At 38.1% G+C, this 26,174-nt stretch overlaps 1 protein-coding gene and 1 long non-coding RNA gene across 2 annotated transcripts in view; one reads left to right on the forward strand and one right to left on the reverse strand.

The window, feature by feature from the left end:
* Cep112 (centrosomal protein 112) overlaps window positions 1-26,174 on the forward strand; it is a 423,208-nt gene that overhangs the window by 92,135 nt on the left and 304,899 nt on the right. Inside the window, exons 13-17 of the mRNA XM_059272022.1 lie at window positions 14,950-15,104; window positions 15,385-15,514; window positions 16,127-16,219; window positions 17,750-17,809; window positions 24,331-24,410. Coding sequence (XP_059128005.1) covers window positions 14,950-15,104; window positions 15,385-15,514; window positions 16,127-16,219; window positions 17,750-17,809; window positions 24,331-24,410 — 518 coding nt within the window. The remainder of the gene's footprint in view (window positions 1-14,949; window positions 15,105-15,384; window positions 15,515-16,126; window positions 16,220-17,749; window positions 17,810-24,330; window positions 24,411-26,174) is intronic.
* Window positions 15,986-26,174, reverse strand: part of LOC131917887 (uncharacterized) — a 57,966-nt gene continuing 47,777 nt past the window's right edge. Inside the window, exon 2 of the long non-coding RNA XR_009380768.1 lies at window positions 15,986-16,370. This is a non-coding gene — a long non-coding RNA (uncharacterized LOC131917887). The remainder of the gene's footprint in view (window positions 16,371-26,174) is intronic.

Raw genomic sequence — 26,174 nt, forward strand, 5'->3', positions numbered from 1 at the left:
GCTTCTGTATCAGTTCCTGGCTCCAGGTTCCTGTCTTTAGTTCCTGCCCTGACTTCCTTCAATGATATAGAAGTGGAGGCAAAATAAACCCTTGCCTCTCCAAGTTTCTTTTGGTTCTGGTGCTTTATCTCAGCAATAGAAAGCAAACTAAGATAGAGCTTGTTCAAGTAGTGAGGAAATGGTGAGCCTCAGGACAGAGACTCCTGAAAAGGCCCATTGGCAGCTTCCCATATGTAAGATGCAGGCCTCACCAATCCTAAAGGAATATAACTTTGGAGAGAGATAGTGTCCCTAAGTTATAACAATTAGCTAATGGTCTTTAGAGGGATAGGTGATCTTTCAATGAAAGAAACCCTAACTTCATCAGATTTGTTCATCTTTTATAACTGCTGTCTTTTCTGTGTTTTCTCTCCTCCTGTTTCCCTGCCTCCAGCCCCACTCTTTTTTCTCTCTTCCTTCTTCATCTCTTTTCATTTTTCCTCTTCCCTTCACCTTCCTATTCCTCCATTTCTTCTCTTCCTATTTTCTATACCTTTCCTCTTTCTCTTCCCGTCTTCTTCCCCTACTCTTATCCTTCCTCTACCTTCTCTTTCCCCCTCCTCTTCTGTTTCCACTTTTTCCCCTTCCCCATTCTTCTTCTCTTTCCTTTCCTTTGTTTGAAACAAGTCTTGCTCTATGTATCTCAGGTTGGTCTGGTACTTAATATGTAGCTAAGGCTAGTCTTCAGTGCAAGCCTTACCAGTGTGTTGCCATGCAAGTTCTGCTTTTTGTGTCTTGTTAAACAAATCTCTCTCTACTGAGAGTGCAGGATGGTTCACCTATATGCTTTACTAAAGTTTTTAAATGTTTGTTTTTACATGAGTTTTTAATCTCTCTGGTTGTTATTTTTTGTGACTAGTGAAAGATTGGAATCTAATTTCATTGTTTTCATGTGGATTGTGGGAGACCAGCTCCCACCTTTTAAGGTTTCTATGAGAAGGAGAGAGGAATAAGAAATGACAGATAGAAAGAGACCTAGAAGGCGAGAGGAAAGACAGAAACACAGGATAGCCTCGGGAGGGCCTAAGTCAAAATCCACTGTCCCCTTCTGTCTCTTCAAAAGGGTTTTTTATAACAATGCCAAGGGGCGGGGCAAAAGACCTCCCCCTTGCTATATCAAAGCATACTGCACAGCCAAGTGCAGACCCTTCCAAACACCTAGTAACCACTCCTGTGGTCAAATCATCCCCTTATTCAACCCTGCTGGGTAAAGCAAGCTCAAATTCTCTGACCCTGAGTAATTTGGGCCTCCACAGTGGATGACTGCCTTTGTTTTTCCAGTCTCACTTTTGAGTCATTCTTCCTCTCTCTCTCTTTCTCTGCCTTGGCTGTTGTGTATGTAACTTCTCTTCCATGAAGGTCTCCATTGTTTATGGCTAGCTAGTTTCTCTGGCTTAGCTAACACCATTACTGTTACTCTTGGTACTCAAGTCTTTCTTCCTTGTTGAGCAGAATTGTCCTGCCTGAGCCCTTTCCTTTGATGGCTACATTTTTTTTTTTTGATGGCTACATTTTTTTTTTTTTTGATGGCTACATTTAAAATCAGCTTTCCATGTTTGGAGAATCTCTTTTCTTTAGAATATAATTTCTGATTTTTTTATGTTTATTGTTAAAAGTTACATACTTTGGGGGACTGGAGGGATGGCTCAATGCTTAAGAGCACTTGTTGCTCATACAGAGGACCTGTGTAATTTACCCGCAGCTGTACCACAGCTCACAACTATCTGTAGCTCCAGTTTCAGATGGGTGGATGCTTCCATAGACACTGCACGCATATGGTGCACAGACATACATTCAGACAAGACACCAGACACATAAAATAAAGGAGTAATATTTTTAGAAAGATACACTTTTTTAAATAAATATTTGTCACAGATTTTAACCCTTTACACATAGGTAGCAAGTATTTTACTTCACTGTGCTGTACATTGACTAGAGCTTATATGAAATGTTAAATAATGGTGGCAATCGTTTCTAAACCAAAGCTATTCTTATTTCAAAAGTTATGCAGACTCACAATTTGAAGAAAAGCTGCTTCTCTGTTGTCATTGTTTTGTTCATTGTTTAAACTAGCATACGAATAATGGATCTCATTATAGCATTCATGCACATTTTCTTCTTATTTGTCCCCCTTCCCACTCTTCTCCCTCATCCCTCGTGTCCCTCTCTGTCTCCTTGCTTCTTCTCCCAAAGCCCCTGCTGCCCTCATCTCACATGTGTTCCATTTCCCTCTTTTTCTTTCCACCCTCAAGAGCTCTTCTTTCCTGCTGTTTCTAACTGCAGCATGCACGTACACACACGTGCAGATGTACACACATGGACACATGCACATTCACAAAGTAAAATCTAGAATCTGCATATGAGAAAAAAACATGGGGTATTTCTCTTTCTGAGTCTGAGTTATTTTATTTCATATAATGATTCCAAGTTAGGATCATTTTCCTGTAAATATCACAATTTAATTTTCTCTATAGCTAAATAAAAATTTATATATATATATATATATATATATATTATAAAGTGTATATATCCTTCCTGTTAATAATGCTTCTATCAAGAAAGATACTGATTAATATTTCATCATAATAATTTACTTATACATTCTGCTTAGCAAAAACAAACACACACCTAAAAGTAAATAAAAATGGCTTCATTTCAGTTGTCTCTCATTATATTTGAGAATTTAAAAAAACAAAGAATACACTTCTACTTGCTTGTTATTGAACATGTGGAAGAAACAGGACGGAAAGAAAGAAAAGTGTATTTGTAATAAAACCAATGTTGGAAAAGCCATATGTGACTGTCCAGGCTTCTATTGTCAGTCTAACGCTGGGTATTGTCATTAAAACACACAAACATAAACCTTTCATGGTGATAGGTGCATTAGTGACCTAGCACTGCCATCATCAATGACTGTGATTTAGGTGAGTTGGAATGCCACAGATATATTGCCTTAACAGTTCCCAGGCAAGCGGTGAAACTCAGTGTCAGCAGAACCTGTTGTCTTTGAAGATGCTGTAGGAGAAAGACGCTTTGTGGTGGGGGCAGGCAGTCCTTGACACTCTTTGGCTTCCAGCTGTAGCTGTGTCATCATCTGGGGTTGTTGTGTGGCTCTGTGCCAGTGTCTTAACATAGCCTTTCTGTGAGACCAACTGTCTTTGGCCTCGGGACCCTCCAACCCAGAGTGATTCATACTGAGTCTGAAAATATTCTGTTTCCATTCAAATATTTCTACATCTGGTAATGGGTCTTAATGGTAAAGAATTTGCCCTGAATGTGCAAAATGTGCAAAGCTTTGGGTCCAATTCCCAGCACTGTCCCAAACAAACAAACAAACAAGCAAACAAACAGTCGCATTACTTACAAGTCTTGGATATTGGTTTCAGTATCTCTTTGGAGGTGAGGTGCAGCACAGAACAGCAGCTAAAGAATTATGTCTAATTGTTACCACTTTAAGACTGAAAATACTGAAAAGTAACTAATTGGATCTACGAAAGAGAAAGGCATGCTTATTCTGGTGCTTTCTCTTTGCTACAGAACTAGCTGGCAAAGGGGTGAATTTGGTACCTTTCATCTTCAGCTATTCATAATAGGATGGCTGGCACATGCTGTGTTCTGTTCGTTTATGCTGCTGGGTTTGGTTATTTGTTTGGGGCCTTTTGAGAGATTTCAATTTATAGTCAAGAATGGCATCAAACTTAAAAATCTACTGCCTCTGCATCCTAGATGTTGATATTACAGGTGTCTGCCTTCATGCTTGGGATTTTACCTTTTTTTTTTTTTGGTTTTTTTTTTGGTTTTTTTCAAGACAGGGTTTCTCTGTGTAGTTTTACGCCTTTCCTGGGACTCGCTTTGGAGACCAGGCTGGCCTTGAACTCACAGAGATCCGTCTGCCTCTGCCTCCCGAGTGCTGGGATTAAAGGCGTGCGCCACCACCGCCCGGCACCATTTTTTTTTAATAAAACTTTAATTAATGATTCATTTAAAATAAAACAATAAAACCATTGCATGTGAACATAGATAACAATATTTTAATAACTTGTACTAAATATAAATGCTTATATTATGTATGTACATATATAATAAAGATATATAAACAGCTAAATTTTATAAAAGAAAAGAAATTGAATGACATGTACCATTGCTTTTCACTTTTGTCAATCTTAATCTCTGGCTTAATAGAAGGTAGCTGGGTTTTCATTCACTTTTGCATTCATTCTATTATGATTTCATATAATGTCACCTCTAGAAACTGCATAGACAAAGATCAATGTCTTTATGTTATTTAAAAATAGATTTGATCTTGCTGACCTACCAAGAATCAAAGGGTCTCAGGAGCTTGTTGAATTTTCAGAATTGCTACTCATTTATGATTTTTTTAAATCAGAATTCCTCCAAGGACTAAATTTAAAAATTGTGTACAAAACGTACATAAGCACATAAAAAACATACACCTACTTGCAAAATTGTCATTTTTACCATTGGCCATTCACTATGACACAGTCTCTTGTTTTTGTTTAATTTTATCTCATTAAAAATGTCCAGTTATGATTTGCACCTTGATTTCATGTTGGATTAGATCGTGGCTTGAAACCCCCCTTTAGGGTGCATGTATTGAAGAATCTACTTCCTTTGCCTGTGATTCACTTTTTCCAAGTGGTGAGAACAACTGGTGCTTCAACGCAGGGGACTTAAGAGTCATCCCCTTCTCCTGGGAGCACTCAGGATGAGCAAACTTTACATTCCTTCAACTTTGAAAATGTCACAGTTTAATTTGTAGTTCTGTTTCCTATCATTTAAAGTTGCTTATTTATCTCCTTGATCCATTTCTAAATTCGGCTTTTTCCTTGATTTTAAGTGTTTTATATGTTTAGTATCCAAATCAATTATTGGCTTTTTTCTCTACTCATTCTTTTTTTTATTAGACAAAGTATGCCTAACCAAGTTTTATATTTTAAACATTTATGTGTAAATATTAATAGTATTAAGAAATTTACTTTGTTGGACAACCATCTCTGCCCCCACTGGTATACTTAATTAAATAATATAAATGGTAAATCTGTTTCACAGTAGAATTTTTATTTTTATCCATTTGGAAAGAAAAGTGCAATTTAGATCTAAAAGATCATCTTCAGAAAGATTTCATTCTGGTTTTGGAACTTTGAAGCATTCTGAATGTTGAATTTTAAAATGCACATTCATCAGTGCTGCAGAAAGCTTGTGAGCAGCTCCTGATTTAATAACTAAGCCAGGGAGAGTTCAAGACCTGGTTAAGGATGGAAGACAGGACTGTCAGGGAGAATTAGGTCCTCTGTTGTACTTTCAACGTTTGTGCTTTTTGTTGAGTCTTGTTTTATTTTATGGCCATGTATTGTAATTTTGTCTAGGCAATTTATATATTTTGACATTGGCAGTAAATTTTTAATAGGAGTCTCATAGATAAAAACTTTCTTCTCAAACAAATCCTAAAACACTATCTTCAGTCCTAAGCAGGATTTTCCCCCCTGTGCTAGGATCTTAGTATAGGCAAGTGCACTGTCACTGAACTGTGTCCCTGGCCCTCCACTCCTCATTTTTTACGTTATCAACCTCATAGAGATTAAACACCCATACTTCCTAAAACTTACTTCCTTTATGTGGAGTGGGTACAATTAGAGAGCTGTCAGTTACTACCAAGGTATCCTTACCTCTACTACAGCCTTATCATTATGGTGTTATGCTGGCTGTTGTTGTGGTTTGTAGATGTCATAGCTGTTGAGGGCTGTTGGTTGTTTACCTTCTTTGGAAGCTTGCATGGCTTCTTCTGGTACCATGAACACTAGTCCTTGGAGAGGAGGCATTTAGGTCGGCTCCAGGTCGGGAGCCTCTGGGCTGAAGTGTGTGGTGTCTTCAACTGTAGAGACTTACCTTTTACCTCTGGGGGACGATCAAAGGCAATAGCAGTAGTAATCTAAAGTAGTTTGGGGAGTCCCTTGGGCAAAATTGACCAACTAAAAATAGGGACTCTCATGCTTTGAGTTGGAGTTTTATTAGATGGTCTTTGTCTATTGAAGGGAGCATTGTTAGCCCAGACAAGGAAACTTCTTCAAACTATATATGTATATTTATGTACAGAGTTTTGTGTATTAGAGGTGTCTCAGTTTGGGGTTTTATTGCTGTGATGAAACACCATGACCAAAGCAACTTGAGGAGAGGGTTTATTTGGCTTACACTTCCACATCACTGTTCATCACTGAAGGAAGTCAGGACAAGAACTCATACAGGGCAGGAACCTGGAGAGAGGAGCTGATACAGAGGCCATGGAAAAGTGCTGCTTACTGACTTGCTCAACCTGCTTTCTTATAGAACCCAGGACTACCAGCTCAGGGTTGGCCCCACCCACAGTGGACTGCACCCTCCCCCATCAATCACTAATTAAGAAAATGCCTTATGGCTGGATCTTCTGGAGATATGTTCTTAATTGAGGTTCCCTCCTTTCATATAACTAGCTTGTGTCAAGTTGACATAAAACTAGCCAGGACCAGCTCTCTTGCCTGTCACAGGTAGCAAAGGGTGGGCGGGGGCAATCTTTTCCTCACCTATGCCACCACATAGTAGACAAGGCAAGTAGGGATCAGCTTTCCTGCTCTTACACTTTTAGGTCGGCTCACCTGCATCCCTGACCACAGGGTCAGCTCTAGTGTGCTTCCCAGGTGAGATGCATGCCTGTGGTAAGGAATGGGGCCATCTTTCCCAAGTGTGTGTGGGGCAGCTCTCCTCTGAGGGGCAGGGCCAACTCTCCTGCTGTATTATCCAATGAGGGGCAGGGTCAGCAATTCTAGGGCCAGTGAAGGGCAGGGCATAGTTCCAGTGACCCCCCTGTGCTAACAGAAGCCATGGATATCAATCATCATAGACTCCAACCAGAGTTATGAATTGGTCTACCATCCACCTCATCTATGAACTGTTGGAGCTGGTGAAGGGGACTAACTTACAGATCCCAAACAGGCTCTCCAGGACACAGGACAACCACAGGTTATCCAAGAGGAGCCCCAGTGAGAACCCGTTATTGGTGGTGGTGGTGGTGTAGCAGAAGCCAATGACTTGTGGCAAGGAATACTTGCAAGTAAAGATGAATGGACTAATGGTTAAATTGTGTAACTCAATGGGCCACATTACAGCTTCCACAACAAGATTCTTCTCTCTCTCCTTTTGTTTCTTTGTTTTGTTTGGTTTTTGGTTTTACTTTTACATTTGGTTTTGTTTGGGGGTTGTTTTAAGGCAGAGGGCAGATTTGAGGGGACAGGGAGATAAATGGGATCAGAATACATAATGTGAAATCCAAAAAGAATCAATAAAAGTTAAAAAAAGAAAACTTGCCAGGACAATAGGATTTATTTTTAGATAAATCGGTAATAGTATCATTCCTTACAACTTTTTGGACATTCGTACTGTATTTTTACCCTCCTCCCTCCTTTTGTATTTCTTCTGACATTATGCACTTAAGAATTCTTCACTTGAGCATAGAATTGTGTGCAAAACAGTGTATACTCAGAATTTATTTTAAGATAAGTAATCAAAGAGTAGCTGACACCACACATTTTTCTTCTTAATTAAAATTATATATGTCACTCTGTATAAAGTATTTGTATGTTAAGTAAAGATCTTAATGCAGAGGAAACTTTGACTTACTTTCAATACCTGTCTGCATCTCAGAAATCATGCCAACTTTTACCAATAGTAAGACCTTTACGAGTGTTCACTCTAAGATTCCTGTAACAGCTAGCTTTATCCTTTTCAGTCTTATTGGCTCACCTCTCTTCCCCTTTCTCCTAGCTTGATTGGCTGCTTTTCTTTCTTTCTATTTCTGGATCCTTTTCCTGACTTCCATTCTTTGTCTCCTTAGAGACAGTTGTTCTCTTTGACTCAGGCTCAGGACCATATAATCTGCCAATCCTCATAGTCAGTACCAAGTAGACTGTTTTTATTCTTTCTTTTGTTTTTGATCTTGGATCTATCTGTGGTCTGCCAGCCTGTCTATTTACCTACCTATCCATCTGCCCATCAGGCACCTATCTTGCATCTATATCATCGACGTACCTATCTACCATCTAACAGTGATCTGCATTTTACTTACATATTCTTTTAATTATTTGCTAAGGATTTGTCTGAAGAAATAATCTTTGCTAATCCAGTAAAATATGGTCTTAGGTGTGTTGCAGGTGGTGTGGCATCAGATAGAAACTTCACTTTGAAAAGTGGTAGGAACTTGAGGGAATATGCCAACTTCCATGTTGTAGGGACAGGTGAGGAGATTATTCTTCTTAATCTCCATTATTTATGAAGTAATTTTGAATGTAGTTTTTTATAATTTCATGATGCTAGTATAGGAATTTTTATATAAAGATAAACGTAATTTGGTGGAATTTTTAAAAAAATCAGCCTACAGAAATATTAATAAATTCAGGATAGAAAAAGATTATTCATGAGTATGCAGAATGACATGATTTAAATTTTAGTTGTTATACTCTGTTGTAGTGTAACAGTATTCATTATGCAATGAAGTTTGAAATGCAAGCATATGAAAGTAATCATATATTAACCTACTTACAAACCCACTAACATTGCCACTAGAGGGTGGGGTAGGTAATGACTTTTATTTCTAGAGCATTTTAGGTATATATTTTATTTTTTAATGTTATTTATTTTTATGCATTCAAATGTTTGCCTACATGTATGTATGTGCACATGTGAGACCAGAAAGGGCATAGGATTCCTTGGAACTGAGTTATAGACAGTCATGAACCACCAGGTGGGAGCTGGGAACTGAACCTGGATCTTTTGCAAGATCAGTTAGTGCTTTTAACTACTGAGTCATTGCTTCATCTCCTACATATATATTTTAAAACAGACTTCTTGGGAATGGGGAGATTGTCTCTTGCTCTTCCAAAGCACCCATGTTGGTTGGCTCACAACTGCCTGTAACTCCAGCTCCAGTGGCTCTCATAGTCTTCTGTCCTCTGTAGGTGTCCCCACATATGTATGCATATGGGACACACACACACACACACACACACACACACACACACACCTAAAATAAATAATTAAAATTTGATTTTTTTTGAAGATTTTTTTGTTGTATTTTAAACCTGATGCCTTTTGATATTAATCTAAGTCTACCAGGGCATATATTCAAGACCTGACTGGGTAATGAGCTAAGGGAAATTTTGTGGTGCTGGGTTGTGATTTTTACCACTTTAAAGATTACTATGTTTCTGAGTCTTACTTTACTTGGAATGAGTTGCTTATGAAGGAGCTCATAAATGAGCAGGATTCACCACTTCACCCCTATTGTCATACATTACTCTTGTGTGTAATGCCTATAACCATCACATTTTAACACAAATCCTGCCTTACCAGTGGTTGTTAGCAGCAACAATTAAGAGGACTAGAGAGATAGCTCAGTGCTTAAGAGAAGACCTGGGCTTGGTTCCCAGTAGCCACACGGCAGCTCACATGGCCTGTAAGTCTAGTTCCAGGGTACCTAATGCCCTCTTCTGGTCTCCACAGATACCAGGCATGCCTGTGAGGGCAAGCTTTGATGATGATATGATAGACACAGTGGAGTGAGTTTTGGTTAGAAGATCTTATGCTTCATTATGCTGGTTACCATTTTTCCAGAAGAGTAATTTGCTAAGTTTTAGTTTTCTCAATAGTTAAAATTATGTTAGTAATTCCTATCTCGTAGTTGGGTGTGCTGTGTGTAAAGTGGCCTACTGCTTGCTAACACTTGTTGATACTTTACGTAGTTCCCGGTCTACAATAAGAACTCACTGCTAGTTATTGTCATTATCTTCTTCATTGCAGTATGTTGATGGCCAGTGAATTCTTGGGTATTCAGTTTGGGAAGATATTTGCATATGCTCACATTTAGTGTGATATATTATGGCCATCCTTCCTTTCTTACCTTTTTATTCTTGTTAAAAAATGCCTAACATAAAATCTACCCTCCTAAAAATATTAACCATATACACAGTACTGTACAGCAGATTTCTAGGACTTCCAGTTTTCTGTGACTGACTCTCCCTGTATGTGAACATCAAGTCCTCTTTTTCTCCTCCCCAGTGCTACCATTCTACTTTCTGTTTCTATGGATATCTGACTACTATAGACACACAATGTAATTGGAAACACTCAGTGTTTGTCCTATGACTATCTTATTTCACTTAATGTAATGTCCTCAAGGTTCATTCAGGTTGCAACACATTGATAAATGTTCTTTTTTTAGAAAGACGAGGTCTTAACATGTAGCCTTGGTGGCCTGGAGCTCACTACGTAGATCAGGCTGGCTTTGAACTCATGGACATCTGCTTGGCTTTGTCTCCTGGGTGCTGGGATTAAAGGCATGTGCTACCACATCAGGCCAGATTTTCCTTCTTTCGTGGCTATGTGAAGTTTTTTCTACATCTTAGCTTTTGCGAATCGTTGCAGGATGAACATGGGATCTCCAGTAGATCTTTGAGATCTTAATTATATTTTAGGGTGAAGAGATGGGTAACTACCTACCTCCAGAAATAAGGTTGGTAGATTGTTTGGTGGTTATATTTTTAGGATTTTTTTTCTTCTAGCAAACTTTATTTTCCACTGTGATCACAAGTTTTAAATCTTTTAAAAATATTTTTTTTTTAATTTAATTGTTTTAAACATTCTTGACAATAGCATGGCTCTATGTAATTTCTGTGATTCTGTACATTCATTCCCAGGCTACCCTCCAGCATCCCCCTCCCATTCCTACCAACTCCCTTTCCAACTAGTCTCCCACCCTCATGTTCTTCCCTCCCTTCAACCACCATTCCTCCCTCCCTCTATCCATTCCTCGTCTCTCCCCCAACCTGTCTCCCTTCTCCCCTACTCATCCTTCTCTTCCTCCCTCCCTTCTTCTCTCCATTGATCTCTACCTCTAACTGTCATTCTCTGGCCTGTGCAGATACTCACAGCTGCTGTGTTCACAATTGCTGGCCTTCTATCCAGAGCAGTGCCCAATCCCTTGGTTCCCATAGTCTTTCCACCTCTCCTATCCTAGTGTTCCTTGGGCTTTAGAAAGGCGACACTTGACATGTTTGGGGCCAAGCATTCAGTGGTCACTTGTTCTCAGCACTTCTACCAGTGTGGATGCTGCCATTGCCGAAAGAGGCTGCTCTGACCAAAGTTGAGAGCTGCCCCAACAAGTGAGTATAACTGTAAATGAGAAGGCAGTTTAACTACATGACCATTTAGCGAAACATCAGCAATACATTCCTGTAGCACGAATCTTAAAAGTTCTTATTAATAAAAACAAACCCAGAGTCAGGTATTGGGGTGAATGCTGGAAGATCAGAGAAGCAAAATAAGCCACAGCTACCTCACCTCGCCAATTCCTCAGCTGATCCTGTTGCCTCAGACTGGAAGCCTCTCAGTCCTCATCCAAGTGGATCTCAGCTGAACTGCTTCTTGAAAACCTGAACGCTTAACCAGCCTACTTCCTGATTTTCATGCCTTATATACCTTTCTGCTTTCTGCCCTCACTTCCTGGAATTAAAGGCTCACTTTCTGGGATTAAAGGTATGTGTCACCATGCCTGGCTGTTTCCAGTATGGCTTTAAACTCACAGAGAGCCCAGGTGGATCTCTGCCTCAGGAATGCTAGGATTAAAGGCGTGAGTGCCACCATTTTCTAGCCTCTGTATCTAGTGGCTGTTCTGTTCTCTGACCCCAGATAAGTTTATTAGGGTGCACAATATTTTGGGGAACACAGTACTACCACACATTCCTCCCACAGCAGTACCTGTGATCTCCATCACCATAGGCTTTTGAATAGTCTTATACCATTCCATATGGGGGAAAAGCTCAAAAACAATCAGAGGAAAATTATCCCCAAAATATTCATTCTACTATTGTACTTGTGGGCATATTTTGCTATGCAGTTCTGCATTATAACACCCAGGGTTTATAGCTGGGTGTGATCATTGATGAGTTTTCTCCCCCATCAGCCTGCATAGCACCTTCCAGCACTATGAATATATAAATGGTAACCAGCTAGGAAGAAGCTTCCAACTGAGTTCTGGCTTGGTTTTTCTGTGTTCTGTATTCAGAGTACACTTTCTGAAGCAGTAGTGTCTTACTATAGTTCTGGTGAGCAGTGACAATATTCTCACTTGTTTGGAAACCTCTGGAAGTTATTTGGCTAACAACTCATAAGGGAGTATTTCTACACTTGGCACTGGGATTCCGGCTTGAAATCCTTGACTTCTGGGAGCAAAGTTAACCACCTATACAGAGTACTTCATTCAAGTTCTTTTCAAAGTCAGACTTGCATTTAACTTATAAAATAACAGGCTTTTCTATGTTCTACTGCCTCCATGTTTTGCTTGACTCTCTCCCTCTGCTTTCCAATGTCTTCCTACCCATACCCCCTTTAAATGTTTCCTTCTCCAGTCTTCCCACCACCCTCATCTCCCTGACCCGTCTCTAGCCTCTCATGGTTCCTTTGTTCCTGGCTCCTATTGACACTCCAACTTAAATACACTTGTCCAAACATTCCAGTCTAAGATCTACATTTGAGAGGATATACAGTGTTTGTCTTTGGGGGCCGAGGTTACTTCCCTCACTATAATATTCTTTCCAGTACTGTACAAGATTTTCAATTTCTCGACATCCTCACCAACATTTGCTATTCTCTTATTGGAGCATAGACAGCAGTTGCAAATGAATGCAGACAAGTAAGAATGTGTAACTGTCTGTCACCAGGGTCCTTGTTAGTATTGTGGAGATTTACAGAATCTCCAGGTGTCTGAGGAAATGACCACCAGTTTAAACCATGGCTTCCAATAGGAAAATGACAAGGAGTCAGTTCTGAGCATTTGCTTTATTTAGCAGGTGTAGTCAATGACTACATCTTGTTCACAGATACCTTTTTAGGTCCCGTAAAGTTATAATGGTTGGTCAGTACCCAAATTAAACTTTAGAGTTCACTTTATCATTGTTGTTAATCTTCAGTGCCACTGGGCATTTGAGATCACAATACTGTTTCAATGTCTACTGCTTTTTTCCTTGAAACAGTGGATGTGTTTCCTATCATCTATTTTCTTTTCTTATAAAAAAGTAGTCTGTACTTTCAGCTGAGCATTTCTCTCTTCTTCACTATATTCAGTTAGTAATATTGTAGAAAGAGACTGTTTTCTGGCTGACAGAGACTCTTTTTCCTTAAGCAAAGTCTGTTGGTTTATCTCTAGCAATTCAGCCCCTTGCTCCTGGTTTATGCCTTTGATGACTAGGTTATTTTCTAAGAGTTCATAATGACCACTCATTTATGTCTTTTACTCTGGGCAATCTTTGTCTTGACATTGAAATTCTTGTCCCCGTCTCTCTATAGGAGACAAGGAGACCCAACCCTCACTTTGTGCAGTCTCAAATCTCAGCTGCCTTGGCACCCTTTGCTTTGACTTCTTGTCCAGTCCTCACTCATCATCCAAGACTAGAAAATACCTCTAGAATTGAAAAGGGGAGGAGGCAACTTAGAAAATGCTAATTCATCTTTAGTGTTCTTCTTCTTTCTTATATCCAGTCTGCCTTGGGCATCCTCTAACACCTTCCTGCTAATTTTTCCAGACTTATTTCTGTGTTTTTAGATGTTCTGAATGTGAGAGTGATGTTCTGTAGCCACCCCCTTGTGAAGAGAACATCCTCCCTACAGTCACTGAGGTGGAGTTGCAGTTCTGTAACTGTCTTTTCATCGGTTCCTGAAAAGGAGGACTCCAGATCCCCTCACTTAACACTGGAGAGCAAAGAGTCCCGCTTATGTTCCTGTCACACAGTTACTGTGTAGGAGTCGGGGTAGTTCAGAGAACCTTAGACATTCTGCTCATCTTCTTAAGGACTGCTAAGCTCAGTAAAGAGGCAGAGGGGATGCAGTGGGTTCGAACGAAGTCACATGTCTGCTCTGGATCATTTACAAAATTCATCAATGTGCTGTTTTTAGGCAGATAGAATGATTTTCATTTCACAGATTTGGAAGTTGTTGCAACAAAATTTAACCCGCCTATCTATTCAGTTTTCTAATGAAGAAAAGGTGAATGGAAGAAAGGTGTTGGGTTTAACAGTAATGTTGAATCTTAACTCTTTGTCATAGAAAAACAATAGAAAAGAAATGCCACACTAAGCTTTCCTACTTGTATTTATTAGAAGTGTAGTTGTTAAAATGGAAACCAATTGTCTCTCAGCTACTGCTGGTGTAGCATGGTTTTGATTAAGCATCCAGAAGCTCATAAACACCTTTATTTGGGATTTAAATGCAGTCCTGCCAAAGTGATGAATTCAAAATAACTTAAATACCAAATAATAAAGAGACAATTTATTTAAATGTTGCTTTTGAATACTTTAGAAAAATAGAGAACTGCTTTAAATGAAATAGAAAAACCATTACAGATGAAATGAATAAAAATTTATGGGATAAAATATTCCTGTATACTTGCTAATCATGAATATGTTATGTGGTATTCCTAGCATTAATATAGAAGGTTATGGATTTCATTTTTGAAATATCATTATTAAAACAGTGTGAGAGAAGGACAAATCTAAACTGTACTGAGGAGGCACAAAGGGCTTGCAGTCCACCTGAGGAGTAGACCTTGTCTCTTTGCTCTCATGAAAAATTGTCAGCCTCAGTAAACATTCCATGAATGAGTGAATGGTTGAGTATGTATAAACATGCTGGTAATTTTATGGTAAACAATGGTTTTTTAAAGATTTGGTTAGTTTAGAGAGTTCTATTTTTACCAATATTATGACTTATTTGTCCATATTATTCTAATAGGCAATATGTTTCTTCAGAGTGCTCACTGGGCCACATGCTTGAAAAGCTGGTTAGAGACCTTCCTAACGATTGTTCTTTCAGAACCACATGATCAAAGAACTGGAGGGCCGCGTCCAGCAGCTGACTGGGGAAGCAGAGAACAGTAACTTACAAAGGCAGAAATTGACTCAAGAAAAACTGGAGCTTGAAAGATGTTACCAGATGACATGTAGTGAATTACAGGAGCTGAAGACGAGGTACTGCTGAGTCAGCTGTCTGTGGGCCCAGTGCTGACGGACTTTGTAAATGGCCTTGGACAGGCAGGCAGACTAGCAGTAAATCTTAGGACATTCCTACCGAAATAGGATTGTTTACAGATTTCTAAAAGTGGTTTAGAACATCATGTTTGAAACCAGTTGATGAAAATTTGGATACTTCATATATTGAAAGATAATGTACTTGAATTTAGTTAAGATATCCATTTTAGAGATTGGTTCCAAAAATATAGAAAATTGTTTTTTTATCCTACTGTTTTAGGCGTAACATACTACATAAAGAGAAAGAGCATCTTGTAAATGATTATGAGCAAAATGTGAAATTGTTAAAAACCAAATACGATTCTGACATAAACCTCCTGAAACAAGAGCACGCGCTTTCAGCTTCTAAGGTATTGTACATGTGGGTAGCCACATTTACACGAGTGTTCAGCTGTGGCCAGCCATGTAGCAGCCAGTCATTTCCATGTGAAGTTAGCCCCGTCTACATTTTGTTCTTGAAATCACAAGACTTCAAAACATTTGTTACTGTTTAGAACACCGAAAATGCTAAATGTCTCGTAGCTCACACAGCTGAGTACTGAAGGTTTAAGAAAGGAATTCTGAGACATGCTTCCGGAAGTGCCGCTGCTCACATACAGTGGTGTGCTTTGAAATGCTTGTTTTATTGTATCCTTATTTTTAAATTTTTAAAAATTTCTATAAAATTTTAATTCAGTGTTACATTTTCATAGCATTAAATACTATGCAGATTTTAATTTACATTTTTTACTTTAAAATAGGAATTTTTGGCTTCAAATGGTATTCTAGTTTCTGCTCAGCCCACTGTCCCTGTATAGTTAAAGCAGATTTAAGTTTCATACTATGTTTAAAATAGTTTTTATTCAGATTTATATAACTTCAATTCTGACTGAACTTTTATGGGTAAATGGTAGCTTTATGTCAGTCAGAAGTGGAACAGTACAAAAGTCAGTGCTCTGCTCTCTGTTCTGCCATCCTCACAGACATCTGGAGTGATTGAAGATCTGGAACAGAACATCTGTCAGTTAAAGCAGCAGATCCAGGAGTTAGAGCTTCAGAGGAAACAGCAAGAAAAGGTGAGTGTGCACTTCCGCCTGATCTGTGTCCTCGTTTCTTCACTTACTGTGTGCATGGTGGGAGTCATTAAGCAGGAACTTAGAAGAAGGCCTTGGGGTGGAGCCATTGCTCACTGTATTCCTGGCATTTACCGCACACATGAAGATGCTTCTATAGAGAGAATAAAAGACAATTGAGTTGAAAGATCTCTTTTTAGACATTAGTTTTGAAATAAAACTTTGAATGATTTAAGAATAAGATCTCGAAATTTTCAGGAAAATAGATGAATTTGCAAATTCTAATACCAAGCAGGGTGACCCAAGTGTATAAATATAAACCCTGAATGTTTTTTCTCATATGTATGTAGTTCCTAGCCCATAATATGTACACCTGTGTGTGCAGGAATGTGGCTAAAACTTAACAAACAAGAAAGGAGACCAAGACATGGTAAAGAGAGATGTGGTTAGGAAAAAGTGCATATGGAGCGTGAAAGAGAAAAAGGTATGGGGATGAGAGCAAGAGCGCTCTGAGTAGCAGAGGAGTGGGTAATATGAAGGGGAAGGAAATTCTCTTAAAATGCTTTGTTCAAAATGCCACAATGATATCTAATATATTGTATGTTAATTTAAAATAAAATTATTAAAATATATTAAATGTAATATATTAAACAATATATAATGTATTAAATATAAATTAAATATTTTATCATGTTAATATTTTTAAAGATTTATTTATTTTATTTTATGTGCATTGGTATTTTGCCTGCATGTATGTCTGTGTGAGAGTGTCGGATCTCCTGGAACTAGAGTTACAGACAGTTGTGAGCTGCCATGTGGGTGCTGGGAATTGAACCCAGGTCCTCTGGAAGAGGAAGCAACCAGTGCTCTTAACTATTGAGACATCTCTCCAGCCCCTATATTAAATATTTTAAAAATTAAGTTCTAATGTTTATTATTTGGTATGCTGTCAATAATGTACATCATCACTGGTGTGAATAGGGGATATATTAAATTAAATAAATATGTATATATTATTTGCTGTTCTTTCTATGTCTTATTAGTGTAGCATGCCATCAGATTTTTGTTTGATGTAGAAAAGTCTCTTACATAAGTGTATTTTAGAACAGTTCTCCCTTTAAGTTCTCAAACTCCACTGTCTTCCCTCTCCTTTCTCTTTTTTCTCATAGCATTAATTTTCTCTCAAAGAGCATCAAGAATGAGGATATGAAGTAACTTCATAATTATCATTGCCATCTTGACTTAGTTACTCATTCCTAATCTTATAAAGGTCACAACAATCCTTGTACTTGAGGACAGCAACGTCTTCATACAGCTAAGGTTTTATGTCTTGTGATATAAAGTTGCTGATGTCCCTTCTTGTGACTTAGAAAATTAGCTGCTTAGGGCTCTCTTAGTGATAAACAAATAACATGCAATACTCTGAAGTAAAGTTTGATATCAAGTACATTCATTGCTTTTATCAGGTCACTAATTTTATTAACTTTAGAGGTAATATTAAACATACTAAAAATAAACATTTATTATTCACAGGATCAAGAAAATAAGTTTCACATGGAAAGGAACCATTTAAAACACACCTATGAGAAAAAGGTAATATGTTTGATTGGAAATTATAAACATTTAAAGTAACAACTTAAGCAGTACAGGGGAGCTGATTTATTAAAGTAATATATTTATTCCATCCTGTAAAGAATTATTTGTCTCTAACTTATTTTCAGCTAACCAATATAATCAAAGTTTTCATGTTTAGGAACAGCTTCTTTGGCTCAGTTACTAATCACACCAACATTAAATCTCCAGTTTTATGCTCTGGTAGCTGAGTGAAGAGCATCATTGGCTGAATTGCTCTTATTGACACCTGATTTTTACTTTATTTCTACAAGTTTGACATTATTGAGATTTACATTGCATTCCTGTGTATCATCCATGTAATAAAAACTATGAATATGTAATGAAAAATCCTGAATTAGTGAAAACATTGACTACTTAAAACTTAACAGTTTCTTAGTATTCAGAATCATGCATATTTTCATCAATGTATTTTAATATTCCTATTATAAGTAGTAACTAATAGGTTATTAATACTTTAGACAGCAATATACAGATTTGTGACTGATAGTTCTGAAATGATTTCCTATAAGACATGGAAAGTAAAAGTAGTTGAAAAACCAAATGTTTTGATAGTTTCGTTATTACTTTTAATATTTGCCAAATGAATCTACTTGTAAAATATGCATATAACAGAAAATGAGGTTTACCCTTCCATTAAAATATATATAAACTAAAGCTAACCCTGGTATGTATTGTACAGTTCTCAGTCCAATTTGTAACACATCTTTTTTGTCCACCTAGTTTCTCTATAGATATCATTTCAATGCTAACATTAGACAAGGCATCATATTTTGTAATAAGATGAGTCTGGGAATAGTTAGGCACTCTGCCTTCCAAGAGCTTAACACATCCAAGAGATGTATAGGATAGAGTGTGGTTGTCATTTACAGAAAAGGATTTCTTCTGATATATATTGATCTATGTTTATATGCTTTCTATAACTGTAATTATTTTCTTACTCATTATAATTCAATGCAAGTTGTTTAGTATATTTTATATCTAAAAATGGTATCTGAAGAGGAAGAGGAAATAATGTTTTTATTGAAGTATATCAGTTTCTATTGCTGAGAAATGCAGTTTTCCAAATATTTTGCTTACCAAAAAACAAACAAACAAGCAAACAAACCTGAAGTCTTCTCCACTGTGTAAGGCACTGGGTTAGTCTGGGTGGACTTTTCATCCACTGTGCCCTGGGAAGACCTCTGGCTTCTCTTCCATTATGGAACACTTTTCTGACCTACTGCTCTGTTGCTCTTTGTGCCAACTTTCTTCTATCTACTGGCCTATGGAACAGGATGGACTGGCACTTAGGAGCGAGGCACACCTGAGAACTGTGTTGTGAAGAGATAGACCCGGATAGCCGTTTCCTCTACTGTTTTCTTGAGTTTTTAGCCACTGAGTAAACTAAGGTTCTGCTATCCGCCTTTCTCCCTGGTGAAGAGACTAAAGGAAAGAAATATGAGCATTGGTTTTGTAAGTGGAGCTTAGGGCAAAAGCCCACATTGCAGCAGCCGTAGAAGAAAGGCTTTGCCACCTCCCAACACACTGCAGAGCCAAGTAGTAGTGAAAACAGAAAGGAGGCTTAATCAGTGGAACAGAAAAAGTGGCTCACTGACCCCAGCCCATCTTCTGGGAATGGACGTGAGCTTTACGTTTAAAGTGAGAAAGAATTCTAGTGGGAGGGCAAGTGGTCTGCAGAGTTAAACAGTCCTGGTCACTCTGTGGTCAGTATCTCAGCTCTAGTTCTACAAGGTCATCTGAAGACATCTTTATTGCCTGAGGGGACAAGCTGACTCCCTAGAGAAGCTTGTTCGTGCTCCACAGCTCTGTCCTGCTAGGCTGTGCTGTTCTTGGAGTCCAAGGTTCAGAACACTAACTGGAGACTGTTTAGCTCTGTTGTGGGGTTTGGAGCAAGGACAACATAAAGCTGACAGTAAGATCCCTCAGTTACTCTTGTCATTGTGCCTTTGGTTTGAAAGGCCCCGAGGTAAATTAGGTAGCACTGGCTCCTAGATAGGTTTGTCTTGGATGATGAACCTTGACTACTTCAGAGGTAAGCGAGCAAAGTCAAGGAGGCAGATGGAAAATGGAGATGGAGAGGTCAGGCTTTCATCTTGCTTTCAGTTACCTTGTGAGTTCAAGTGGAGATTTTTTAGGAAAGGCAATGCCTAAGTGCCTGTTATAATTCCATTTTTATCAGTAACCTACTGGCTATTGCTGTTGTAGGTCACCTCTGAAAGAAGACTGAAAACCTCTGTATTAGGCATGGTGATTGCAGCTATTCCCTTTCCAAGAGCTATCAATTGACCTCACTTTAAATAAAATAACCGAATACATTTTGCTGTTCTCGGTGTAAACTTGACTTGTTTAAAACAATTTCTAGAAGAAAAATAACTGCATTTGTTCATATTGCAAATGTTACTGATATTGTTTATATTGAAAGAGAAGGGTGCTCAGTGTGTCACTTTTGTTTCACAATTAATTCCATAATCCCCCCTTTAAATTGACATCTGTTCTTCTTTCTTTATTGAACCTGCTGTGATCGCAAGCCTTGAAGATTTGATGTCTTGTACCCCCCTGAGGGAATAGCCTTCTGACAGCTCAAAGAGCTGACATAAATCTCACATAGTCCTGGACTGTGTAACTGGATAGCTAAATGGGATGTATAGGGCTTTTGTTTTGAGAGTGTTACAGGTGTGCACATTCAATAACTTTCCATATAAAATGTGGTTCTGAATATCTGTTCAGAAGGAGGAAATGCCATCTGAATGACATTATTTCCTCATGCCAGTGCAAAAGCAGCAGGATGGGAGCATACCATCCCACTAGTGTTTGAGGTGGAAGAAACAGCATCAGATGCTGTCCCTAATTTAAGCACACACATATTATCTCATGGTCTTTATTGATCTCTGGTGGCTGTTGCCTGGTCTTCAGATCTTTGAACATCAAACAAATAATAGGCCATAAAACTAAACGTCATTGTTTGATGAAGTGTCCTAATCTGTTAAATCAGGAAATGGCTAGAGTAAATGATTTTACTAGTAAGGAAACACCTGCCTCCTACAAATAACCTAGTGCTTGTTTTCCAAACAGGCACTGGGCGGAAAGAATGATGGTGCTGTTTACACAAAGAACACAGGCAGATGCTCACATGCACAGGCTAAAATGTGCTAGACTTGACTTACCCTCTTAAAATCATTGTTGTAACTGTTAACAAATGTAATGGAAGTTCTGAGCACATTAAAGTAAGGGTTTTCCAGTGCTTAGTATTCATGTAGACTTTGTATAATTATATTTAAATAATTTTGAAATGTTCCCGGCAGCTCTATATGCAAAGTATTAGATTGTGTATTTAACTACTACTGACACATTTTCTTTCAAAGGATAGGTGCCTTTCCCAAAATTAAAAAAGAGAAATGAAATTGTGCTATTACAGTACTTGGGAAAGCCATGCAATGAGGTCACCTATACTTTTACCACTGGATATGGAGATTAGAGTAGTTAAGGGGCAGTGTTGTCCAGCTGGTTGTTTTGGGGAACAGCCCCGGCTCTGTCCTTTTGCTATGCCATGAGCCACAGTGTTTTTCTCACTTCCATACTCCTTTTTTGATTCTTTACATTTGGGGGATAGAAGGGAGTATAAAACATGTTATCATGTGTTCAATAAATGTGCTTATGGCTACTGAAATCAATTACTTATAGTAAATTCTCATGTTTTATAGTAAACTAGGTGCCTTAACTACCTGAAATACTATAGTTTAGTATTAACTATATATTGAGGAAAGATTAGAAATAAATCATATTAAATCTTACTCCACATTGCCTTTGGGCAACATAGCAATAGAAGTGAAAAAGAAATAGAAATAAAAATAAAAGGTGGATATTGGACAGTAACATCATCTTTATATTGTTCCCTAGTTTTATGTAAAAATCATTTATATAATATTTCCAACACAAATATTAAGCTACAGTCTTCCATCAAAATCAGTATGCATTGATTATTTGCATGGTATTTGATTATATATTACCTGCAAATACCTGAAATAGAGATCAAAATAAAGTGATAATTTAAAAAGGATCTCAAGCATGCAATACTAAAACATTCTGTGAAGAGGAAGCAAACCCAGAACATCCTTTACTGTCTGCTTCAGTATGGGTCAGGGACGCTGGGCACAGAAATAGTAACGTGAGTGAAAAACAGCTTCAAAGCCTGTGTATCAGTGCATGCATTCTTGCCTAGAAGGGAGCCCTTCTGCCCCACCCAGCTAGTTCTCTCAGCCTTCGGAAGTGGGGCTGATAGTCTTAGAAATGTTTATCAAGGTGCATGTCTCACACACACATTAAGAAGTGGAAGCCAAAATTAGAAACAGGTTAAGATTGTGTAGTGAGTGATACAGAGAACTCACAAGAACTCAGATTGCTTGACAATTCAGGATCTGCTTTATGAAAGGGCAAACAGCCTTGTGTGTGTACTGTGCACATTTGTCTGTTGGTCATAATGACCTGGAATGATCAAGAAATACTTTAGTGTTCAATCTGACATAGTAATTATAATTTTTTTTACATTTTATTTTATTTAAAAACTTTTTCATTTTACATACCAACCACAGTTCCCCTTCCCTCCCCAGAAATTAACAATTTTACCATTGATTGAGAATTTATGTTTTCATATTTGTAAGAACCTTACCTGAAGTAATTCACATTTATCAGAATACTTTGATATGGTTATTGTTGATCCCCATTTGTAGAAGGGCTGAGACACAGCATGCTAAATAACTTGAGAAGTAGGGATATGAACATTTAAACTCATTCTATAATTCTAGCTAGGGTTTCCCAAAAAATACTTAATGTGTAAAGTTTGTTTATATTCTAATTTAACATGCTTACTATATGCCAAGCATTGTAATGTGTATCAAGGACCTGTAAAAAGTGAAACAGCAATTGAAGTGTGAGCCTGGTAAATTGTGAACATACTTTTCTTTTTTCCTATGTAAAGTCAATTAAATTTAGTCGTAAAGATTTTCAAGGTGAAGTGATTCTTCTCATCGTAAGAAAATAGTATATATGAGATATTTTCAGTTGATCATTACAGTACCAGGAAGGGGCACTGTGTCTGCTAATTTTCCTGGTCACTCACTGCCTCAACATTCATTGTCTCCTCTACTTCTCAGTTCTTGATTTAGTGGTTGCCACCACAGAAATCAGTAGAGGCTTTTTTTGATATTATCATGAAAAATTGCCTCTCCGGCTTCACTGCTTTTGGTTTACAAGAATACAGTTGATTTTACAAATTTATTTTCCTTACACAAAGGGAAAAATTCAAGATGATTATAAAAAGAAAGGCCAGAAAAACGTGGGATTTGAGTTAAATAGGTCCGCAACCAAGCTGATTAAAAATATCTAACTACACTGGGTGGTGGTGGCACACGCCTTTAATCCCTCACTCAGGAAGCAGAGCCAGGTGGAACTCTGTGTTCGAGCCCAGCCTGGTCTACAGAGCGAGATCCAGGACAGACACCAAAAAACAAAACAAAACAAAACAAAAAAACCAAACCAAAACAAAACAACAACAAAAAACTACACAGAGAAACCCTGTCTCGAAAAACAAAAAACAAACAAACAAACAAAAAACCAAAAAAAATAAAATATCTAACTACTTTTGGCTAATTCCAATACTACATATGACATGGCTTTAGAGTGTGCGTGGGGTGGAGGTAGTGTGTGTGTGTGTGTGTGTGTGTGTGTGTGTGTGTGTGTGTGTGGTGTGATTTTTGTCATTCCTTTCGTCTCATTGTCTGTCAGATTCATGTTTAGTCCTATGGTGGTGTCTAGGTCTGTAAGTGATACTTTCAAATGCTGAGTTGAGAGCTTTCTTAGCACTCAGGAAGGCTCTGCAGCCTCACTGCTGTGTGGGCACAACTACACTGTCGTTCACTTTTCCCTTTCTGTCAGCTGTTCAAAACTTTCTCTTCCATGTTAGAAGATCTCTATAATGTCCACATGGAGTATCCAGGCTGCATATTTGAATGTGTGAAGAGAATTTTCCCTTAGCCATTGTGATTAGTGCTATCATCCCACCTACTCAAAGGTTGCTACACGCAGGAAAGACGCAATCATGATGGGCATTTTGTTCCAAACTTGGTCAATGGGTGCACAAGTGTTCTTAGCAATGGAAGATTTCATAATAGCCCTTCTATGTTTGGTTAATGCAGACACATTATTTATTCTAGTCTTTTCAATCCTATGAAAATTCTTTCCTTTGTCAAAACTATGATTTTTTAAAAATCAAAGTGATTGGTGCATTTTTGAAATTGATGTATACCAATTCATTTGTAAGCAAATCTAATTACTAACTTTGAATTGAAAAGTTGTATTAGGAGTTGAACATTGAAATTATTCTGTGGTTAAGCAGTCTGAATGAATGGATTTGAGATTGTTGTTTCTTTATATCTCTGAGCATCCTTGTCTTCCAGTGAGTTTCATATGCTCTCTCTTGGCAGGTTCATGAATTGCAAAGTGAACTTGATAAACAGAAAGAAAATGCTCAGAGGAATATCCATAAATTTGAGGAAGCTTTGAAGTGAGTAAAAAAAAAGTTACAAAATATTTACTGTTTTAAAAATTGCTCTTACTTGGGGCTGGAGAGATGGCTCAGTGGTTATGAGTACTAGCTTCTCTTCCCCAGGACCTGGGTTCTAGTCTCAGCACCCACTTAGTGGCTGAAACTTTCTGTAACTTCAGTGCCAGAGCATCCGAAGCCCCTTCTGGCCTCTGTGGGCCTTGGATGCATGGATGTCCTACCATACAGGGAGGCAAAATGCCTATACACATAAAATAAAAATAAAAATAAAAAGTGGACAAGTTGCTCATACTACACTGAGAGCCAAATGAACTAGACTGAGTGTCGTGTTTCACAATAGCCTTGGAGGGTGTTGCTTCACATTGCTTTCCCATCATGGAGCTCTGTTTTCAGACTTAGTCTACTAGTTGATTTTTTTTAAACAGAAGAACCAGTTCAGCTGTTTTGATGTGATAGGAATGAGAGAAAAATCGAACTTAGTGGTTTCAGATGCCCTCTTCCTCTTAAGTGGAAACACATTCTCACAAAATGAGGTTTAGCTCTTAGAGTCTTTAGAAATCACTGTGCAGATTTTGTTGGGTAATAAAGTGTTTCAGTTGTTGTGTTCACAAATGGATTACTACCTAAGCATTGTTTAGGAAGGGCTTTATCTCCTGACCTGATGTGTGAAGGTACATGGCATTAGAGCTTGTTTTTCCCATCCACTCACTTAACTTGAGTAGACTGCTTGACTTTCTTTGTTTTTTACTGTGAAAATTTCAGCTGGAAAATACTCATTTACTTAATAAATACTCAGTTCTTACCATACGTCAGGCAATGTAAGAAAACACATTCCCAGAGGACCGTATAACCATTTGGTAGGCTATTTAAAAAATTTGGCAGTGGCAGTACAGAGCAGAAGGAATTTTACTGGAGAAAGGTCAGCGTGGCACCTGATTCAAGGGATTCAAGGGGGAGGGGCTTCCCTGAGCTCAGTGTGCCTAGCTAATTTGTTTTCTTTCCTGAACCTCCAAACCACAGGCATTTGCAGAACTACACCAAAGGACACCTCCCATCAAGCATGCTTTGTATCACATTCTCCCCGGGAAGACTGCAGCCCAGCTCTTCCCCCGGCTTTGTTTATTAGTAAATTGGCTTACTGGCTAAATGAACATCTTAGAATAATTTATGTACTATGACATCACAAGAAGTAATGTTTTTATCTACACAAGGACTTGTTGCTTATTTGTTCACATCAGCTATGAACCAGATGCCATGAAGGGGGATCAAAAGGCAAGCAATTATTCTCATTAAACATTAAATTGTCATCTTGATTCATTACAAGACTAACACTCATCAAGGGCTTGAAAGGACCATACCAAAATAACAAATTGTATTTGGAGTTAAAAGAAACTATTTTAGACTTTAAGTAAAATTCCCTGATAGATTCATGCCTCCCATCCCCTAGGTAGTCAGTGCCTTCATTTTGAACACTGGGCTGACGGTCTTAACAGTTTAGCACCCAGTGTAGCAGCAATAACCAAAATGGAAAATAACAGAGGAAGTCATTGTGAAGTCGGAACTCCAGGGTAAATAGCAGAAGCTGGCTGTTTTCCAAATGGAGACTATTCCAAGGAGTGACTGTTAACTGCTGTGCATCTAAGATTGTGCTACTTCGCTGGCCTAAGTATGATTTTACTTTGCAGCCCTATGATGTAAAAACTTGCCTTGACTTCTTGCAAGCTTTTTTTCTTGAATAAATATATACAAGGTAAAATAATCTTA

Source organism: Peromyscus eremicus, chromosome 8a (genome assembly GCF_949786415.1).
Source record: "Peromyscus eremicus chromosome 8a, PerEre_H2_v1, whole genome shotgun sequence".
Classification (NCBI taxonomy): Eukaryota; Metazoa; Chordata; class Mammalia; order Rodentia; family Cricetidae; genus Peromyscus; species Peromyscus eremicus.